General features: G+C 44.8%; 1 protein-coding gene across 1 annotated transcript; it reads left to right on the top strand.

The window, feature by feature from the left end:
- Window positions 1-1,473: 1,473 nt before the first annotated feature.
- Window positions 1,474-8,039, top strand: FAM69C (family with sequence similarity 69, member C; the record flags this gene model as incomplete). Its single annotated transcript, XM_009697621.1, has 3 exons — window positions 1,474-2,151; window positions 6,719-6,883; window positions 7,616-8,039. Coding segments are annotated over 3 exons (1,059 nt in total), but the record flags the coding sequence as incomplete, so codon positions are not given.
- Window positions 8,040-22,310: the final 14,271 nt, after the last annotated feature.

The following is a 22,310-nucleotide window of genomic DNA, read 5'->3' as shown; positions in this document are numbered from 1 at the left end:
CTGGAGTCGGGGTCAGGACATTCATGGTAGAGTTTGCCTACCTGGCTCTCCTTGCTGGCATTGAATGTTCTCATTTGGGCTGTGAGAACATCAGAGTATAAATAAATTTTATGCCTGCCTGAACTGCCCTCAGTGAGCTGTTGTAGTCAATTTATCATCATTCCTGGATTTTGGACTTAATCCTCCACCCGTTCCCCAGGGTGTTGTTTAAGATTGGACTCTGAATGTTGCCTGGCATCAGAACATATTCCTCTGGTGCACACCTCAGAGGCTGTCCTAAGAAAATACATCACTTGAACTTTATGATCGTGCTTCTAGTGTATGTGACAGCAAGTCACAAATGCGGTGGGGCTCAGGCAGCCGTTGCAAGAACTCCACGTGCAGGGGGAGCTGCCAACTTGTTTAAATGAAGGCTCCAATGCCAGAAAGCAATGGAGAAGGCTGACACTGTCAAGCTGCCTCCCAGATGTTTGGCTTTCTCCACCACCGCAGTCTATTCCCCTTTCACCAGAGACCTCTGATCATCCCCTCTACTGCTTCGCCCAAAGCAGTCCCTGCAGCTGCACTTCTGAATGCCCATAGGAATATATCGACTGCCTACACTTTTGGAAACGATGGTATGGGAACAATTATGGGTTGAAGGAAGGACTGGTGAGGGAATCCTTGCAGTTCTTGTACAAATTTGCAGTGACCGCTTAACTATCAAGCAGCAGTTCCCATGTTTCCATGGACTGACATTTTTCCAGTTTTAAAAAAAAAAAAAAGTAGTATTTAATTCATTTTAGGATGTCGTTTCTGATAAGTACATATAAAAACTGGAAAAGTCATTTTGTCCTACAGCATTTATACATTTTAAAATTCTGAAAGTTCTTGGTCCAAGAGGCATTGAGCGCAACCTCTGTGTCTCCTGGTAGCGAAGGAGGAGGTTGCTACAGCTTCATTCAGGGCATGTTGAGTGCAAGGCTGAAACGCAGGGCTGTGGAAGGTCCCAGCAATCCAACTACCCCATGGGTTTTGCTGTAGTGTAAGTGGGGATGTCTAAGTTATGCTGCCCTGGACCTTCCAGAGAAGTCCTGAATTACACCAGAAGTTATCTCCTGTACCCTAAAGGGTTACAGTCCAGAGTCTCACATAGCACAGCCAAGCGTGCTCAAAGCTTGTCTCACTGAATTCACATGTGGCCAGAACTTAAGAGTAACAGGTCCTCTAGCCATTTCATTGCACCCCAAAAACCCCATCCTTTACCACCCCAAGGATCCCTGTTTTGAAGGAAGATTCCTTAGTAAAGGTTCCTAGTGAAAGGTCTCTACAAACTTCTGAAAAACCGTTCCATCACCCAACGGTTGTAGAAGGTGTGTGCTTGCGGTACCACGACTGCCGCAAGCCTCTCGAGCTTAGGACTGTTGCTGCTTATTTGCCTTTCTTCTACGTGATCCACGATCCTGCAATAAATATTCTGCTTTTTCACTCCAGTGCCTTGACTACAGCAGCGGAGCCCTGACTGGTGACCTCTGTGAAGACCTATGTGTGGCACAGAAGCTGGTGTACAAACACTGCCTTTACTATGACAGAGGTAAGAAGGTCATCCAGGCTGACTGGAGAGGCCAGCCCATCATTCTGAAATCCAAAAAGGAAATCTTCTCCAGCTACCAGCATCTCAGTATGCTAGAGGAGGTGGAAACACAGGATTTTCCTGAAACGGAGCTTCTGCTGATGGTAGCCTTGGAGGTCAAAAATGTCCTGGGGCTGGAACTGTCTAACAACACCATGGGACCGCTGTGGACGAGGAAGAAGGGACCACGTTGGAAAGCACAGGTGGCCAGCATGTGGTCCTTGCTCCAGCAGGAAGAATATATCTACTTCAGTTTGCTGCAGGACTTCAGCAAACACGTGCTACGAATTATTGGCTCTTGTGGACACTTTTATGCTGTGGAATATCTCACAGCTGGACATGCCTGGCACAAAACACTTTTTCCCTTGGAAAACGTGGTCGGTCCCTCCCTTGCTGGCCACAGAAGCAGGGTGAGAGCCATCGTTGACATTGCACTCAGCTTTCTGGACATGGTGCAGCATTTTGATAATGATTTCTCTCACCGACTTCACCTGTGCGACATCAAACCAGAAAACTTCGCTATCAGGCACGATCTCACGGTAAGTTGGGTCTTTGGGGTGGTGTTGCAGCAATTTGAGGTCAAATTCTAGTCTGGGAGTGGCTGTGTAAAAATGACGCTTCCCTCCTTGTACAGCTTTTGGCCAAGTTTTTGCAAAGTCAATGCATTTACAAGTGACAGGGGAGATTCTCGACTGCTTTTCCTCTTTGTAATATGCGTGGCCGTGTTTCAGAGCACTAAATCCTGCTGCTTGTTTTGAGAACTGCTTGCTCAGTTCTGCCTCGTTTCACCTCCTCAAAGGCACCGGCACCGGCACCGACAGGGTCCCTTGGATGTGCTGGAGGATACCCCCCGAAGGCATGGAGACCTCAAAAGCCGTAAATAGAGCTGTAATTTGAGTCACGGTGACTGTTTCTGGGAGTGATGCTGAAAGGAAAAACTGAGTTTGAAAGCTAAGGTTGAATCCTCTGACCTGACAGGAGGGGAACTCCCCACGTCCAAACACGCACATTTGTGCTTTAGTGTTCAGCTTATCCAGTCTGGAAACGATCCAAAGACAGCGACCTGAAACTCCCTGGTACTGTTACTCTTTGACTTTTCATCGTACAGCTGTAGCTCAGACCTGAGGAGCTACGTGTGTTTTCTAAGTGGTGACGTAGCTGAGCACCACATTGCTGCCTGTATCTCGAGTTCATCCTGCGGAGAGAAATTCCACTGGCTTCGGTGGGAATTGTGTGACTTTAATGCTATTTTCAGTACTCACTGAGTGTTAATACAACACTGGCCTCTTCAGAGTACTAGACAAACACTGCCTAAACGTATGGCCATTAGGAGCGATTCGAGTGCTTCCCCTTCACCCTTCCCTTCCCTCCCCTGGTTTCTTCAGGTGCTACAGCAAGAAACTAACCCGAGCATACCAGTATTTAGGCAAAGGGAGGTACGGCAGGGATTCCTCAAGGCAGGCTTTGCTCGTCTTTCTCAGTTACGGAGGCATCTGTTTTACAGCCTACTTCCAGGAAAAGAGATTTCATTGCGGAAAAGAGAAGAAATATTGGATGTGTCTTCCCTTACGAGTCTTTTTGGTGAGGCTTGCTTCTCCAGGATCTTCCCGTGACTTCTGGAGTCCAAAGAGGCAGCAGTCACCTTCTGGTATAGGAAAGTACTCTAATTTAGTATTTTCTAGGAGAATTAAATAAAAGGAAAAAGTGAGTTGCTGCTCACACGTGGCTCTCCCAGTTGTATATTACTTACAGTTTGTTGGTACCGCCCGTTAGCATCCCGTTACCACCCCGCTGGGCTGGGAGACAGGAGATAGGCGCAGAAAGCTGCGGCAGGGCTGGGTGGGGGAACAGAGACAGCTTCTGATCGGTGAAGAAGGAAGGAGAATGAGAAGCAGAAACTCTAAGTGGTTTTACCAACCAGTTCCAGAACAGGGACACAGCAAGACAGTCTCTTTTTTGTCCCTTATGTTTCGTTTTAAGCATTTTTTTCACTTGCTTGTTTCTTGTGCTCTGTATAGGATAATAATAAACACCCGTAATAGTACCCCTATTCCTCACCCCAGTAACGAGACTGCTAATGCCCAAAGAAACGTTCCTGGAGTGCAATAGTTTTACTTGAAGGATTATTTTCAAATGATGAGGATAAAGCTCTGATCCTGCAGCCCGGAGGGGAGAGGTCACTGCCTGGTAGATCATCCAGAGGAATTTTAAGCTGCTGTGGAGCTACATAAGGTGCAGAGTTGGAAGGAGGTCTGGGTGAATATACAGTGCTCCGTGAGAACTTCCTCTTTTACCAGCGCCTCAGAGAGAACCAGAAAGATTACAGCACCTTAAACGTGACTTTAAATCAGGTCAGGAGCCGAGTTGGGTCCTTCTTGCATTTCCTTAGGTACCTTCATCATCAATTACAATCATAACAAACCTCACCAACATGCAGCTGTTTATAGGTAGTGTCACCCAGATCTGGTCTCACAGGGTCCGGCTGGGTGCCCACACATTTTTGTGACAGAAGAACTTCAATGAAACCACTGCAGCCTTTGGCAGCCGCACATTTGGGAACCAGGGCTGTTTTTCCCAGCAGAGCAATGGATGAGATTGTCAAAGGTGCTTGGTGCTGGCACAGCCCCCACCAGGGAGCCGATGCAGCGACTCGGGGACTGGGGCAGACCCTGCACCGCTTTTCCTCTCTCTTCTTCAAAGTGTGTGAACTTTGAAGTGAACAGCAAAACTGCAGAAAGCTTAAGGAAGTAAAAAAGGAAAGGAAAGGAAAGGAAAGGAAAGGAAAGGAAAGGAAAGGAAAGGAAAGGAAAGGAAAGGAAAGGAAAGGAAAGGAAAGGAAAGGAAAGGAAAGGAAAGGAAAGGAAAGGAAAGGAAAGGAAAGGAAAGGAAAGGAAAGGAAAGGAAAGGAAAGGAAAGGAAAGGAAAGGAAAGGAAAGGAAAGGAAAGGAAAGGAAAGGAAAGGAAAGGAAAGGAAAGGAAAGGAAAGGAAAGGAAAGGAAAGGAAAGGAAAGGAAAGGAAAGGAAAGGAAAGGAAAGGAAAGGAAAGGAAAGGGAAGGGAAGGGAAGGGAAGGAAAGGGAAGGAAAGGAAAGGGAAGGAAAGGAAAGGAAAGGAAAGGAAAGGAAAGGAAAGGAAAGGAAAGGAAAGGAAAGGAAAGGAAAGGAAAGGAAAGGAAAGGAAAGGAAAGGAAAGGAAAGGAAAGGAAAGGAAAGGAAAGGAAAGGAAAGGAAAGGAAAGGAAAGGAAAGGAAAGGAAAGGAAAGGAAAGGAAAGGAAAGGAAAGGAAAGGAAAGCAAACATGTGAAATTCCTTAGGCTACATCATCATTATCAAGCTCTCCAAGAAGCTTAAAAATACTTGAGGTTTTAGGCTATGCCTTATCCCTTTAAGCTTTTTCCTGGGGAAAAAGAAGTAGAATAAAGTGAAGATTAGACCTTGTTCTTTCTTTTGCCTGTGGAAGGTTTATTTGGCCTTCTGCCAGACCAGACATCTTTAGTTCCTGGGGTTGATCCAGCTGCTGCTCCAGCCTCACGGTTCAGCTTCCCCTGTTATTTGGGAGGTCGACCCCTAGAAAATGAGACTATCGTTTGAGCCCAAGTAACTGCTTTGCCCCGGTCCCAGACATTTCCCTCCACAAAACTGTGTGTCAGCTGCTGCAACGGAGAGTGCCCGACCCTGACAAGTGTTAAGCAGCGCTCCCACCGTACGCCGATTCCTGCATCCGCGGCGCTGAATCTGGGCACCCACCGGTTATCTTGGGTCAAGCAGCTGCCATCCCACTCCTGGCTTCCTTTCTTTCTTTCCCTGTTTATTGCAGTGATTTTTTCAAGTCAAGTATTCACGGGTGAAGCGACACTGGCAGAAACGGAGATGACAGCCCCTTTGCTCCCAGAATGGTCTCAAACCTGGCACGGGCAGCAGCTCTGCAAACCGCTTTGTGCTGCGTATTCACTATTTTACAAACCTTACATCGGGGTGAGAAAATGGATTGATCCCTTCAGTCCTTGCTTTTTCTGCTAAGACCAGCTGCTGGCTGGACTCTCTTACAAACCATATTCCTGGACAAGAACCATCCACAATAAATGAATCAAACCATAGCAAACAGTACCGGGCAAAGCCAGTCCTAACTTTCAACAACTTCCAGGATCTCTTTCTGGAGCTGAGCAGACCCAAGCCCACCAAATGCAATGGGAGGTTTGCAGGAGCCGTACCAGGTGCAGGTAAAGTCGGGGGTTTATAGAATCATGGAATCATTATGGTTGGAAGAGACCTCAAAGATCGTCAAGTCCAACTTGGGATATGATTAGATAAAAAGACATCTTTTACGGCAGATGTTGCAGGCCTACAGACTCTATGTGCAGTGGAATAAGGAAGGCTGGGTTGCTTCTAGTGCTTTGTTAATGTCCTTTTGAATTTTATCCATTTCCAGTTAGGTCAGCACCAGCTTTCGCCTATGGAATTTCACTTGTGAGTGTTTGCTCCCCTTGGCTGTACTTCAGAGTTTTTGGTAGCTTCAGTTTCTGCATGGGCTCGCCTTGCTGAGAAGCTCCTTGGAGCTACTTTACATCCAGGAGCTTTTACGTCTCACTAAAATACCAAGTTAAAAATGCTTGCTGACCAGCAGAATTGAGAGATTCCTGTGAATTTGTAACACTTCTCTTTCCTTTCTCAATTCAAATAGTGTTAGTCCGAAGGGTCAGTTGTGAAATGGTACCGGCTGGCCTGGGGATAATTTTGCACTATCATATGTAATTAAAAGGTTGAGGTGCCGTCTGCATATGCTCCAATGGCAAGGAAATCAATCTTCAAGTTGGGTCATCCCAGTGTAAGGTGTATCAGTTGTGTTGACCCCAGGGACGCATGTTGTTCACAAATAATCTTCCCTTTCCTGGTGTTGTAAGCGTTGACTGGTTTTGTTTTAAAAGTGGTATTTATAAGTCTAGTGCAGCTCCATTAAGTGAAATAAAGCCCTTTTGTTGTGATCCCACTTCCCCACCGGTAGATGCCCTGAGCACAGCATTCCCAAAAGCAAGCAGCAGAGAACGGTTGCTCAGCCCTGTCCCACGGGCTGTGCCGTGCCAGATCTGATGGGTTGTTTTGTTCCGCAGGTGGTGGCCATTGATGTGGATATGGCCTTTTTTGAACCCAAAATGAGGGACATCCTCGAACAGAACTGCACAGGAGATGAAGATTGTAATTTTTTTGATTGCTTTTCAAAATGCAATCTGAAAATGAGAAAATGTGGAGCGCAGAGAGCCAATAACAACTTGCAAGTGAGTAGACACAGCCACTTTACGCATCCGCGTCTTTTACAATCACGTTGACTGTAAAATACCTGGTATGTACTAGGAGACTGTGAGATGAAGACAGTCAGGTTCTTAAATGTGGCCACATAAGTGCCAGTCCTATTCAGGAATCCCATCTTGGGGCACGCAAACAGACCTATATATTCGGTAGTGTTTATTTGCCGTGTTTTTCTGTAGCCGTCAGTCCAACACCTCAGATGGGAGAGGGAAGGAATTCAGGGCAGGGAATTAGCTTTACTATCCCCACTAATGAGAAAGTTGGGACTGGCCACGTGTAAGTGCTGGGGGGGCTACGGCTGCGATTCTCCACCCTACAGACATCCTACGTGAGGGTAGTGGAAAACCCATGGGGCTCTTGGCCCTGGGCCGAGGTGTCTTAGAGATCATGCACCTTGTACTGGTGGGAGGCACTGGGGCAGAGGCGAGGCTGGAGGACCATAACTGGGCGGCCTTTTGCTTGCTTCTCCCACCCCCTCACCCTCATCCCTTGCCATACAGAAGAGCAAGAGTGCTCTGAGGAGAAGGGGGAATCCTCAGCTAGAGCGTAGCCTTTGCGGATGCTCCTTTTCTAGACCTTCCTCTTTGAACGGCTGGAGGCACGGTGGATTCAGATGACATCTTGCTCCAGTCGTAGAGAAGCAGCAAGGCGTTAATCGTAGCTCCTGAAAGACAACAATCTGTTCTTTTTCCTTTCCTCAGGTAATTTGTGACAAAATATTCCGTCGCTGGTTTTCCCCAAATCTCAGAGGACCGCTGGGTTCCCTCCCGCTGCAGCTGCAGCTGCAGAAGGCTGTGCAGGAGTGTGCCGAGCCGGGGCACGGGGGTGCTGCCGGGCACCAGAGGACTCCAAAATCTCTCTCTGAGTTGTACCATCTCCTTCGGGTCACGCAGCGAGAACTGCAAAGGGCCGAGTAGACACAAAAGGCAGAACGGCAAAGGCCTCATCCCAGCCGCTGCTAAGGGACGCTGTGTACGAGGCCGTCTGTGGTCCCTTTCTCTCTCTTCTGTCCCTCCTACCCATTTTATTACATTTACAGCCCAGAGATTGTTTTTCTCCTATGCAAATGAAATTCATGGCCACAGGTGCAGCACATCCTGTTAATATCCTTTCAAGTGTGAAATTGTTTTATGCTACCTGGATTCTGGTTTTGCTTAATTTCCTGAGCTAACGCTAGCCCTCTCCATCAGCATTCAGCACCTCGTTTGCTTACGGACAGCTGCAGTCACTGCTCGGATCGCATCTGTCCAAGTGCAGACCCTGAGTGAGGATGCATTTACAGAAAAAAAAGTGTAAGTGGGTGCAGCAAAACTCATATCTATAATGAAAAGAGTGGGTGGGTGGGTGTGGATCGGTACGTGCGTGGTGTTTGTTTTCATTTCTCCGTAGAGTGAGTTTTTTCTAAAGGAGGGACAGAGTGCTCTGTGTGAAAAAACAATCTCGACTAGGGAAATGTCTCGTCACGCGAGCGAAGGGTTGCTTTTGTACAAAGCAGGCCTTTCTGATCTCCCTCAATGCATTTTCTCTGGTGTGCTGCATTACCTGTGCCATAGCTAACTTGCTGGGGAGAAATTATATGAAGGTACTTAGGACTTTTCTAGAGCAAAATAATTATACCCTTGTTGAGTTCCCATGTGGCTACTTGTATAAGCAGCAGAGAGGTATGAATAATGCCGCTGCCTTTTCCCATGTGAACGAGCCCTCGGGCACTTGTACATCAGAGCACTTGATAAGAAGCACTCCTTTGCCAGGGCGCAGAATTACCTTTCAACAATCTGTCCTCTGCGCTGAACAGAACAATATCCAGACCCGGAGTTTTCTTACACGGTATTTTTTTAATGAACGAAAGGAAATTTGTCATAAGAATTCATTATCTTGCAATCTGTTACGTAAATAAAGAACTCTAGATTAACTTGAAATCATTAACTTTGCCTTTCAAACGTGTATAGCCGTGGATGGAGAATCTAACACACGGGTTCAGAAGACATTGCATGTGTTTAGGCCCAATACTGGGCAACACACCCAGGCGCTGATTTTGGCACGAAGACGTTAAAAACCCCACAAACAGAAAAACCAACAGCCTGAGACACCCCTCAGCAAAGAAGGACTCCTCAATATTAAGACTGACAATACTGGTTTGTGGATGTGAGACACATAACAACCCCTAATCTTTTTTGTCTTTATATCCCTCAGCCTTGTGACAGCCCTGAAGCCTGTGAGCACTAATTATACGTAAACTTGCCATTTCTGGAGTGGTTCTTTAAAGTGATGTTACAAGACTGCCTGGGACCAGAAAAAATGTGAGCTGCTTAGGAGAGCTTGGCACTTACCCAAAACTAGCTCAAATTTTCAGACTAGTGCTAGGGGTTTTTTTTATTTCTTGCAATAAACTATGGTAATTTGAAAAATCACACAAGCCTTCAAGAAGCTCATAGCGAGGGCAAGGTCGGCTGCCTTGCCTGGGGCTGTACAGGAGACAAGCTGCTGCTAAGCCAGACCTACAGCTTAGGAGCTCCTGGCTGGTAAAGCTGTGCTCAGTCCGTGCTTCTCCTCTAACCAGGGAGACAGACGATGTTTCGATACTTTAAGATCATCCTTTGCAAAAGCAGGAAGGCAAAGCAGAGTAAGAAGAAACTCAAATTCCAGAACGAGCCCGATTACAAAGCTGTGAAATTACAGAGGAGAAAATAATTGATAGAAGCAGATTATAGTAAAGGGCTGGGGACAGATAAAGTAGCAGGTAGAAAGAAGATGAGGAAAAAGAGACAAAGGAGAAATAGGAAAAATGGAGTAAAAAATATGGCCCACTCTGTGCAAACATGATTTATGATGTAGGATTGAATACACTGGCATTTAATCTGAGGAAGAAGAGACTGAGAGGTGCACAGCAACACTGTTCAGAAGCAGAAAGAGGCTCATAAAAAGAGAACAAGACAGAACTGCCCCGTCCAGATTTCCTCGGTGGATATGGCAAGCAATGACCTTAAGTTGTAGCAAGGAAAATTGAGGCCAGACATTTGTTACAGCCTGTTTGATAGTAAGGAACAGTGGAGATACGGCACGGATCGTTTGGGAAAACTTCAGACTTTGTAAGTTGTGATTTTTAACTACAGGCAAGGGTCAATGCCTGTCAGGAATGATGTACGTGCAGTTACATCACTGATCCTGCCTTGAGGTAGCCTTTTATCTCCAAGTCCTGTGGTTCTGTTATTACCAGCTTATGTTTGTGTTTTTGCGACTCCCTCACAACAAAATCCCCCCTTCTGAGACACGGGGATAGGTAATGCTCCTTTACCTTCTATGGGCAAATCCGTGGGGTGCCCGGGGACGGGAAGGCACAGAGATCCCCAACGGTGCGAATGATGCTGGCGGTGCGGTCGGGGTCTGTGTGTACCCCCCATGACCTCCCTGCTGCAGGCACTGATCCTTGCTAGGCCAGGAGTGACCCAGTACATGCCCCAAATGCTGCTGGGGAACCTTAGACATTATCGCTCTTCTGTTTCCTTCATCTCATTAATTCCTTCCTCCTTCCCTAAAGCCTGGAGGGTACCATCAGGGAAAAGCGAGCGTCACGCAGACACCGGGTGCTTTGCAGCAGTGTCAGAGCCCACCGGGGCAGGGCTCCCCTTCCCGTTTTCAGGTTTGCGTTTCAAACAAGCTACATTTCTGTGGGATGTGACCTTTCAGTTTTAAAACAGATGGAAAAAACCCATGAAAGCCGGTGGCAGCCAAAGGCTGGTGGAATGTCACTGGGCTCGAACGGTCCTTCTCCTTGGCAGGATTTAGGAAGGGAAGCTGCCCTTGACAGATTCCTCCAAACGCCCCAGGGCCTGGCTACAGCCACACACTTTCCCAGGTCATTAGGTTTCACTTCTTCTTTTCAGGATACAGAGAATAATCCTCGAAAACCTCTCAAGAGCGACACAAACGGGTTATTTGTGAGATATTGCATATCACCGGTGCGGCCAGCTCCGGCTGGCTTGGGTCCACCTTCACCGGTGAGTGGAAAGATAAGGAGAACCTGAGAGGCTGTGTGGACACAGGGCTTGATTCTTCGCTGCCCCTGGTGTACCTTGTAAAGTCACTCAAACCTGGGAAAGTGGAGAGAAAAATACTACCAGTGAAGCAAATGAAATATTCCAATTTATTTAGCAGAGGTACCAATGACTAAACGGGGAATAAAACAGTAGTCATGCCTTTATCTCCCTGGGACAGGAAAAAATGAAGACACCGGTTGAGTTGCCATTTACCTTAAGGAGCCAAGTGCAAACTGTGATCGTTTGAGCCTGTATTCTTTTACACCCACATTTTTGGGTGGCAATATCTACACAGGTGTTTGACAAGGAGCACCAGGCTTACGTGGCCTGGTGCTCCCTTCCAACAAGACCCTTTTCATACCGCCTTGGCAGCGCTGCCTGCCAAAAATAGCCCTGGCGTAAAGAGGTACCAGGCTGGCACCTCCTTGGGAGGGCATGGCCAGGTCAGACGGGTGTTGAATGAGAGTCCTGGGTGCCATTGAACCCGGGCCGTTGGCACCGTTTGTTGCAATACAACAGCCAGCAAGTACAATAGCTGGGGAACTCCGCATCGGAGCATTCCTGGGCTATGCTCAGAAAATGAAAAGTTGTCCAAAATGATATCATGCACCACAAGACTCTTCTCTTCTCTTCTCTTCTCTTCTCTTCTCTTCTCTTCTCTTCTCTTCTCTTCTCTTCTCTTCTCTTCTCTTCTCTTCTCTTCTCTTCTCTTCTCTTCTCTCTTCTCTCTTCTCTCTTCTCTCTTCTCTCTTCTCTCTTCTCTCTTTTCTTTTCTTTAATACCAAAACTCTCAAGTTAAAATGCTTTTAAGTCAATTTTGAAAATATCTAACTGTACTCTGTTTTGGCAGTTTCTATCTAGAAAAATTTGCAAGTTATTTTCTCAAGTTGAGTTAATTCATACTGAGAAGGTTTGCAAAGCAAAAAGACAAAGATTGAAATGAATCACAATTTAAAAACCAGTGTTATGTCTGGTCTACGCAGTCAGTGCTTGTCAGTGCCTTCAGCATTTTCTAATGTTTGCTTTTCATCCCGACCCAAAATCTTTTGCAGAGACTTTTTCACCTAGCCCTAGCAGGTAGATCCAGAAAAGAAGAGGCCCACATGTAGTCTCTGAAGTCACCTTTGCTTCCCACTTCATTTCTGCATGCTGGTTACACTGTTATCTCAGGATACAATGGTTTCTGCTTGGTTTCTCTCACTTTCAGGTACCTCCAAAGCACCTGCCTACTGACACCCCTCTTTGGTACCCAGTGCATCGCAGCTTTGTGAAATCACAGGCTACATAAGATTCTTCACGCTGTTCATTCCCACCGTATAAAAGATGACTCCTCTTATGCTCAAATGCTCACTAATAGCATTTGGCTGCATGGGGAATGGCCATTTAATCCAAGAAGTCTCTTCCCGTTCAATTGATCTCAGCTCCATCTCTTTGCTCGGTCAGTCTGTTCCCGAATCCTTTTCACCCTATAAAAGTGACACTACCTCTTGATTCATTTCTACCACTTGCTGCATGAGTTGCCTTGCTCAGCAACTTTCTCCCCATATTTATGGCTCTCTGTGAAACAGGAATGGCGTGAACTCGTTGTTTATTCAGTCTTTGCATCTCGGTTAGCAGTGCGTGCTTCAACTCTGCAAGAATCTAAATACACTGCCGATTCCCACGGTTTACAAGAGGTGAGTCCAGTTGGAGCTCTACTTCATCATCTTTAGGAAAGATAAATTTAACGCTCTGCTCAAGATTTTCACAGAACAACTACTTCTTAAATGCAGATTTTTATCCTTCTTAAATGCAGATTTTTCTCCAATTGGCATCATATGCTCTGCAAAAGCACATGCAAGCAATAGTCCTGCGCTAGTGTGATGTGAAACAGAGCAAAACTCCTTGCCTCAAAGGATTTACATGGTCTCTGTTGCGTTTAGAGGTTGACTTAATGGTGACTAACCCAGAACAGCAGGTCATTGCCATAGCCACAGGTTTTCATATAGAGACTGCTACTCTCCAGTGTGAATTCACAGACCCCCCTCCACTGAGAGCGTTCGGATACATTGCTGGAGGCAGCACTGGACGTGACAACAGATACTTGGGACTGAGGGAGAAGAGATGGAAGGGTTTATTTTCTTTTGATTAGAAACACTGACTGAACGAAATACTTCCTACAGGTGAAAAATGGGATCACAAACTTGAAGCAGTTAGGGACTCCTCACTGATATTTTTTTCCTTCATGAAAAAGTGTAGACCCAAGCTGCCCTATTTATTTTTTATGTAGTTTAAAAAAAAAAAAAAAATTAAAGAAGCCGCATACCATGTTGCCTGTCTTTCAACAGATCGTATTGTTGTATGTAATGGGCAGGAAAGTGATAAATTGCAGCTTTTAATGAGTATCAGGCTGTAACATCGGAGCCTTGTGGTTGTAATATCAGTTTACACATCTGACCAAGCAACTGTAAAAAAAAAACAACAAACCAACCCCATCACCAGTATCAGTGGAAGCATACAATCAGATTAGCCACCTTGGCAGATGCTCTCAGAAGCCTAGTGCAGATGAACGAAGAAATCCCTCTGACGCAGCGAGGCCCAGGGATAAGCGGAGTCATTCTGCAGGACCCTCAGTCGCTGCCACTTTCCTGGAGCCTCAGAGAAATCAGGAGAAAGGCTGCGAGGCTTGCCGTAGCAGAAACAGGCAGCAACACGTAGGGAGGGAAAGAACGAGTTGCTTGGAAGAACGAAAATCCAGGACAACTGAACTCGGAACCGAAGCTAATAAGAGACCTCGTACTGAAAAATCAGGGAATGTCAATAATTGATTGGAAAAAAAACACCCCAAAGACTTCTATTGTAGTTCTTTAAAATAAAAAGGAACAACAGCACAGGGGATATAGTGCAGGCATCTCCAAAGCCATTTGTTGTAGATGTCTAAGGACCTGTCAAGTAGCCTGCGGAGCTCTATAAGGAGGTCTGCAGCCTAAAGGCTAGACAGACTAAAATAACTTTGCAAAAGCTTTCAGAACCACTGCTTACATAAATGCAGAAAACTGCCCTCTTTAGTAACAGCTTATGTTAGCCAAAAAAAGGGAGAAAAGAGTGCTTTTCTTGATAAAAGTGTTATTATGTCTATAAATTAAAGTATGGCAAAATGTTGAAATCCCTGAAAGGCTACGATCCATAATCCTGCGGTTTGTTTAAACTTTTGATCCTGCAGGCTTGGGTCCCTAAGCAGCAGAGTGATTGCTGAGCCTCTTTAAATTCTACGATTATTGGTGCCTTCTGCAATATGCTTGGAGCTCCTTTTTTCCTGTAAACTGGAGGGGATTTTTCCTGTACTGCAACTGTGCCGAAGTGGTGACAGCAGCCAGAAGGATGTGCATAAGATCCAGCGCATAATCACATCCACAAGCATTTGCTGCTAGTGCTTTCGAGATATATGTAATCCAAGCTGGAGACTGTTGTGAATACCTCTCATTTTCCCTTGCTGGTTCCTTAGAGGTTTGCTCGTAGCCCGTTAGAAACAGAATCCCTCGTCCTGCTTAAATTGGTTATAATATCTCCAAGATTCACATCACGGCAGGAAAAGACCAAACTGCCTTGAGTTCAGGATGGGTTCATTCTCTTAAAGGTACGACATGCAAAGCTGCAGGAAAGAAGAAAGGTTAATTTTTATTTCTAAAGAAGAGGTTCTCTGGCTAAACGTAAGTAGCTGAAAAAAAAAAAAAAGATGTTTCAACCAATATCCCATGTACATTTATCAATTAACATTGGTCTGCATTTGCATAATCTAAAGCCCTCGGCTCCTTTCCCATTCATAAGAAAATTAAAAAAGCAGAACGTGTTTACTACTCCAAATTTCACAGGTATGCCAATTGCTTCTTTCCCATTTCTATGTCAGACATTTCAGGTTGTATCGTTGTCCTTAGGAAATGGATTTTTTCCATTATCCCAAGGAATTGAATATCTGGAAAAATATAGTTTCCAAAAATTAATTTTTTCTCTTGTTCAAGGATCACTAAGCACCATTCTAATCTTGCAGAGAGTTATCAGTGGCTAAATATTTATTACACGAAACCAGGGCCTGATTAATGGACTCAATGTCTAACAATAACTAAATAAATCTCCATGTAGTCACTCCAGTGTTCAGAATTTTGCTTTTAATGGAACGATACCAGTATTATCCTCTCATATTCTAGATTACGTATCTACAAGCAAGTGCTTTGCCAAACTTATGTTCAGATATGCTTTCACATGGATTAAAACTACAACAGATTCTTGGCAAAACTGTGTATCTGGACCGGAGCACAGAGGAAACAAAAATAACCCTTACAAACTTATATCCATGGTCTGTCTTCTAGTCATCATACTCAATCGTTTGTAGAGTAAAGGCAGGGTGTGTGCACACAGATACTCGTACATCTGTTTGTTGAACTGTAACTTCATGTCACAAACGCTCAGGGAATAGTCCACAAATGCCCAGTATTTATATTTTTTCCTATTATAGTCTGTATAAATTGGGAAAATGCAAGCGTAATTAGCAACGTGAATGAGCATCACACAGTGTAGAGAAATAATGAAAGATTCATGGAATGCTTAATCAAAATCTGCATTTTTACCCATTGATTTCACTGAGCTTTCTTAAGGGATTAAAGAGTTCAATTTGTTGGATCACATTCCAGTCTCCAACTCTTAGAAAATATCAGATGAACAGTATTATCTTAGCCAAAGCAATATCGCTGAAGAGGCATTAGATAATGCAAGTATACCACATGACTTTCCATTGCTGTTTCAGTAGTTATCTCTCAAAAGCAAAGAAATGAAGCCAAGAGCTGGACAGGACAGTGATAAGCACGACTGAAATGCCTGCAAATGGACTCTGCATTAAATAGCAGGGACAGATCTTCAGTCCCACCTCATTCTTTTTGTGTTTGTTTTCCCTTGCATACATGCTTACATGAATTCACATAGAATCACAGAATTGTTTAGGTTGGAAGGTACCTTTAAGATCGTTAAGTCCAATCACAAATATGATATTAGCATGTTTTAAGGCTCTAATTGGATTTACACCAGCGTAACTCATTGGCATCTCAGTGTGCGCTCTTGATTCACGTCAGCGGGAGAGCAGGAGCTCCTGGCATTTTAAGTGGGCAGAGGTAAGAGTAGTATGACCAATAAACACAATTAGTAAATGTGAGAATACAGAAGTTTCATCTGAAGAGCACAGAAGAACACCACACCGCCGCTCCCTCGCTCCCCCCGTGGGGTGAGGGAAAGAACTGGAAAAAAGGTAAAACTCGTGGGTTGAGATAAAGACAGTTTAATAGGCCAGAAAAGGAAGGGAAAATAATAATAATGATAAAAGAGTACACAAAACAAGTGATGCACAATGCAATTGCTCCCCAACTGCGGCCCGATGCCCAGCCCATCCCCGAGCGGCAGGCTGCCACTCCCTTGGTCAACTCCCCTGGTTTTATTGTTCAGCATGACGTCATACGGTGTGGGATATCCCTTGGGTCATTGGGGTCAGCTGTCCCGGCTGTGTCCCCTCCCAACTCCTTGTGCCCCCCCAGCCTCCTCGCTGGCAGGGCATGGGAAACTGAGAAGTCCTTGACTTAGTGCAGGCACTGCTCAGCAACAACTAGCACATCCCTGTGTTATCGATGTTATTCCCATCCTAAATCCAAAACACAGCACTGTACCAGCTACTAGGAAGAAAATTAAGTCTATCCCAGCCAAAATCATGTCAAGAAAGGCAGTGAAAGAAAACAAAACAAACACAGCACCACTGGAAGTTTCTTGTCTATTGATTTCATCCTGTTCCCACAGCTCCAGGATTTTGACAGCCTCACACAAACTTTGCTGAGAAAGATCTCCTCTTATAACCTAGCCTGCTACAAAAAGGTTGCTGGGTTGAATTTAATACTATCTGCTTTTCCATGTGGGAAACAGGTTAGAATTGTCTGAATAACCACTACAAAATAAGGCAGCTTTTCTGGAAAATGTAAAGGAGGGGAAAGAATTTGTTGGGCTCCATCCTTTCATATTATAGACAGCCAAGCACGGCAAGGCTGTGTCTAATTTGCAGTGCAGGAGTTCACAAAGCTGTCAGTCAGGGCAGATGCCGTCTCTGGAAGCGATAGGGATTTCAGTGCAGGCACACACACCTGCTAGGGCATTTGGATGAAAGTCTGGTAGCTGGAGCCTGCAACTAGACAGCTATAAATATTTAAAGTAGCTGCTCTGAGTGCCTGCTCTCAAGCTGCAATGATGCTGGAGTGCAGAGCAGAGCTGAAGCAATGCCAAATCAATAGGTCTGGGCTTTTAAAGGGTGCTTGTATCTATCTCTGTGGACACTCCTGGTACCTTAAAGCGCTATTAAAAGAAGATAACAGTGTCTTTTCACGAGGAGAAGAAAGCCACACCAAACAAACAAACAGCCGCTCGCTTGCGTAGGAATAGGGAAGATAATTATGCGAAGAGGCTGGTAGAACCGGGCGCGTTTAGCCGTAAGAAGGGACTGCTGCCTACAGCCAACGGGAGCCTGTAAAGATGATGGAGCCCGTAAAGACGATGGAGCCCAACTCTTCTTGGAAGTTCGCAGTGGCAGGATGAGAGGGAACAGGCGCAAGTTGGAACATGGGAAATTCTAACTCAGTATTAATAAAAATTTTTATACTGTCAAGCACCTGAGAGTCAAGCACCGGAACAGGGTCCCAGAGAGCTTGTGAAGTCTCCGTCCTTGGAGACAGCCAAGCTCAACAGGAGAAAGCCTGGAGAAATCAGGTCTAATTGGGCCTCCTTTGAGCAGGGAGTTCAGCTAGGTGACCTCCATATCTCAGAGGCTGCCAGCATACAGCCTTTCAAAAATGTCAACCATAGTTTAAAAATTAGAGAAACATAATGGTCTTTCTTAACTATTATTTCTCAAAATGCCCAAATGTTTCTTGTAACCATGAATATTCTTTACGTGAAGGAGCCAAAAGCACATATTTGGTCTCTGTTGAACAAATGCCCTATCCAGTTGTTTGCAGGCATCTTCTGCTCTAAACTGAAGCACAGATTTCACACTCTGGCCTAGCCAAAGCCAACTCAGGCTCTGAGGAAGCTGAGGAATGGGGAGAACAAGAGTTTCATGAATGCCAAGGAACTGCAGAGTTGCATTGCCAACAGAATGAATCCGCTGCAAAATTCTTGAATCCCAAGACTTAATCTCCATCTGAACATCTAGGCTGACATGATCATGGTTTAAACATTTTGTTGTCTCTATTAGGCTAAGTGGGTAAGGGCCTCATTGTGCCAAGTGCTGGACAGGACCAGAGTAATACACAATGCCTGAGTTTGCATTCACATTTGGAACCCTCTGGCCTGCTCTGTAAAAAACCTTCAGGGGCAAGAGCAGACATCAATATAACCTATGTCCACTGGAAGACCTCAACACGAGAAAAAAGTCAGAATCAAGCCCAATAGTTTGGTACCCTTTGGTGTGACTTAGATTCTTCCTCCCAAACAGAACCTCAGTGCGGAGAAAACCCCACTTCTCCTCCTTTCTGTTAGGCACAATTGCAAGATTAAGGATGAAAAGAGACCAGCCAAGCACTGGCGGTACAAAGATTTTAAAAAGTAGCTGTCACGTAACAAGCAGAGAATTATAAATTAAGTTCTGGAGAAATAGGAAAATAAATGCCTCTTAGTTGTTCAGATGAGTAAGACATAGCAAGAGTCTAAATAATGTATCATTATTGTTAGAAGCTTGAATATTATTGCTTTTTCTCCCCAAAGTAGTATATGTGGTAGATACAAAAGGGTTGTTGTTTTGTGTTTAGTTTTTTGGTTTTGGGTTTTTTTGGTTTTTGTTTTTTTTTTTTTTTTTTTTAAGCATTATGCCAAGTTGCTGTTTTCAAACACATGTCGATACTGGGAAGAAATGGGCATGTTGCCTTCATTTGCCTTCAGGCCAAACCATTTAACCAGAACTGGGAATACTGACAAACTTTCTCTCTCTCTCCAGTGCAATTGTATAAAGCAGCCCTTTGCAGATCTCTCTATGAAAATGACCAGTAAAAATATCACGCTGTGTGCTTCTGTTTAGCAAGTGGAAAATTATTTTTAATGTACTGGTGAAGAAAGGTAACAGGTAAGTAACAAATGCTTTCACGGTCATTAAAAAGGGGTATGTGTCAGTCTATAAATCCATAGCTGGCTCGATGCCATTCACTTCTGAATGGAAACCGATTATTTTTGGAGAGTTCTGCTCACAGCAGCTGAGCAACAATGCAAAGTAGTGTGTAGCTATTAGGGAAAAACCGAGCATGACAACACAAATCATGGAGCCCATGATGAACATCTCTGCACATGGCTGCTTCTTCTAATCACCAGCAGGATTTAATGAGACACCTGCAGTTTGTAGACACTCTTGTTCCAACTTAAATTGCCCTAGGAGCACAAAGTCTTCTTTTACAAAATATTCTTCAGCGCACTATAAAGCACAAAGAGTTCATTGTCACTAATAACATACATCTCATTAATTTATAATTTTATGAAACCATATTCCCCCATACATGACCTACAACAGATCTGAAGATTAAGTGAAAGGCTGTTAAGGTCTCCTAATTAGCACAGGTTTCAATCATTTTAGGTTTCATTAATACAACAGTGCTGGAGACCTTGAAATTGACCCCTTGCAATGCTGCAAAAACAACAGTTCTTCATAAATGTGCCCCGTATCAGGTGAAGGAGAGGACTGAATGCATCCCATGGGTCTCTAGGTAGGAATAAGCTCGGGCAGGTTGGGATTCCTCCTCTGTTTGAAGCCGCAGTGGCATCCAGCTGACTGCAGCCACAGATGCTCCTGCCTCACCTTCCTCTTCCATTGCGGTGAGAGAGCAGCTCCGACTGCCAAAAACCAGGCGCAGTTCATTAGAATGCCAGAACGGATAAAGGTGACGTATACCTTGTCATACCTTCTCACATTTGCAGAGAGGAGGCAAGAAAAACCTTTATTTTCCAATCAGCAATGAGTTCTTTGCTGCGTGGCAAGAAGAAACTGAGAATGGCATCTGCTAAAAAGAAAACAAAATGGGTTTCTCTGAATCAGTAAGCTTAGCGAGAGAGGAAAGGCTTATCCCTGAGGATTAGGGACATCGGCATCCACCGAGTAAGCAGCTGGAAATCACTGCCATGAATTGCTGCATCTATGGTACGCTCCAGGGGCTTTCTTGTCCTGGACCAGAACATGGTGTGGCCACAGCAAAGAAATCTATCAAACTCTCCTCAGGCTTCTCAGGAATTTGGCTACGAGCTGTTTTGTTACCATTGACAATAACATTTTGACTCTTGAACATCTGGGATGAATACTTGAGGATCTTTGGTCTACTTTTGTTGCAACTTGTAAATATCTGAGAGTTACCTTAAGACTTTCTTTAGAAGGGTCCTCCGAAATTGTTGGCGCATTATAAATTGTGATCTGCGCTAACACAGGCTTGTAGGAGGAAAAAGAAGATTCATGGCATTAGTGGAAGAGCATTTAATAACAACCTAGAAAAAAGTAACGGAGATTTCATCCTGCCTCTCTTTTGTTGTCAAATATAATCTATTTGTCAGTGGCTGCCTCTCCGACGTTTCGCGTCCTCTTCCCTCCGCGGACAATAGCTGCATTTCACACTGTGCCAACTGGTGTAAATAGACGCATCTCCGGCGAAGTTCATGGAGCCGGGGCTTTTTACACAGCCTGAGGATCTGGCGCTGAACGTTTTAAGCTGGCTGTGCAGTCTCATCAGTTATCAAATGGGAGATGTGGGAGAGCCACACCGAGTCAGGCAAAATAGTTGTCTAACAACAGCCCTGCTATCAGGAAAGCCACAAATGCTCCCACAAAACCAGTTCTGGAGGAGCTGGGAAGTATCTTTTACAATATCCTCCTTACGGGGAAAAAAAGGCGGCACATTTTTATTCCTCTCACATTATTCAGAGATTTTCTTATCATCAGAACAAGAAAATGTCAGAATAAATTTCTTTGAAAAATGATTTTTTAATGAAGTAAATGGAAGCTTCTCAGCTAACAGTAGTGAAAGAGAATAATGTTAATGGAATTTTCATTAAGGAAAACTTCTTTTCAAAGCAGTACAGACCACTGGGAGAGGAAAATTAGCAGTCAGATCCTGACTGGCTGCAATCTGGCATCATTCTAGTGACAGACTAACATCTCATCTAGCGTCGTGAGTGAAATTACACATTCACGTTGTGCTCTGACATATGCATTTGTTATGCACTACCTCATATTTGTTACTTGTTACCTCAGGGCAGAGAAGTAAATTTATTTGTAATAATGAGAAATAAGCAGGTGACATCTAACTGCAAACTTCTTGAGGGTTTGGCCTTCCTTAACAATCAAACCCAAAGTAACCTACAAAGAATACACGTTTCAGGCTTTAATCAAGTCTCCGTCATTCAAAATCTCATTCCCCTGACCTAGGGGAGTTTTTACAGGCTCAGTTCTTACCAAGCACAGGGTCATTTCTGTATCGCCTACACCCCAGGGGCCAGCCCAGCGGGTCCCCTTTACCACCACAGCCGAGCCTGCAGGAGCACAAAGGGCTAGTTGTGTTACAGGTTGGGCTATCTTGATAAACAAGCTCACAGTCAACTTCTAAAAGATGCAGCAAACGTCCTACCTGCAAACTACATGGAGGTAACCTATCGATTTGGATGTTTTTCCCGTTTCAGTATTTTCCCATGCTTGAATTACCTCTGTCAGTGTTACGGCCCTCAGGACACAGAGGCTGAGAACCCCACAAACATTGATGCATTTATCCTTGAGTTATACCTCTACAAAGCAGAGCTTTGCTACTATTAATTTTTCCAGGTATTTCAAACAGCTCTCATTTACAACAATTTTTAGAGATAAAAAGGAGCAGTTATTTACACTGTTATTAGGATTATTAACAGTCACGGGGAGCTAGGTACCTTGCAGGTAGATACTCCAGCTAGGTACTTAGGTGCCTCACCCAGCACAAGTATCTTTCAAGCCTAGCCTGAACTGACATGCTGAAGGACACAAGATGCGTGGAGGAAAACCTGGTGAAGTTCAATAAGGGCAAGTGTAGGGTCCTGCACCTCAAGAGGAATAAACCCATGTACCAGTACGGGCTGGGGGCTGACCTGCTGGAGAGCAGCCCCATGGAGAAGGACCTGGGAGTCCTGGGGGACAAGTTAACCATGAACCAGCAATGTGCCCTCATGGCCAAGAAGGCCAATGGTATCTGGGGGTGCATGAGGAAGAGTGTGGCCAGCAGGTCAAGGGAGGTTCTTCTCCCCCTCTACTCTGCCCTGATGAGGCCACACCTGGAGTGCTGTGTCCGGTTCTGGGCTCCCC

Source organism: Cariama cristata, unplaced genomic scaffold (genome assembly GCF_000690535.1).
Source record: "Cariama cristata isolate BGI_N322 unplaced genomic scaffold, ASM69053v1 scaffold1720, whole genome shotgun sequence".
NCBI lineage: Eukaryota > Metazoa > Chordata > Aves > Cariamiformes > Cariamidae > Cariama > Cariama cristata.
This window is presented reverse-complemented; position numbering and strand designations above follow the sequence as displayed.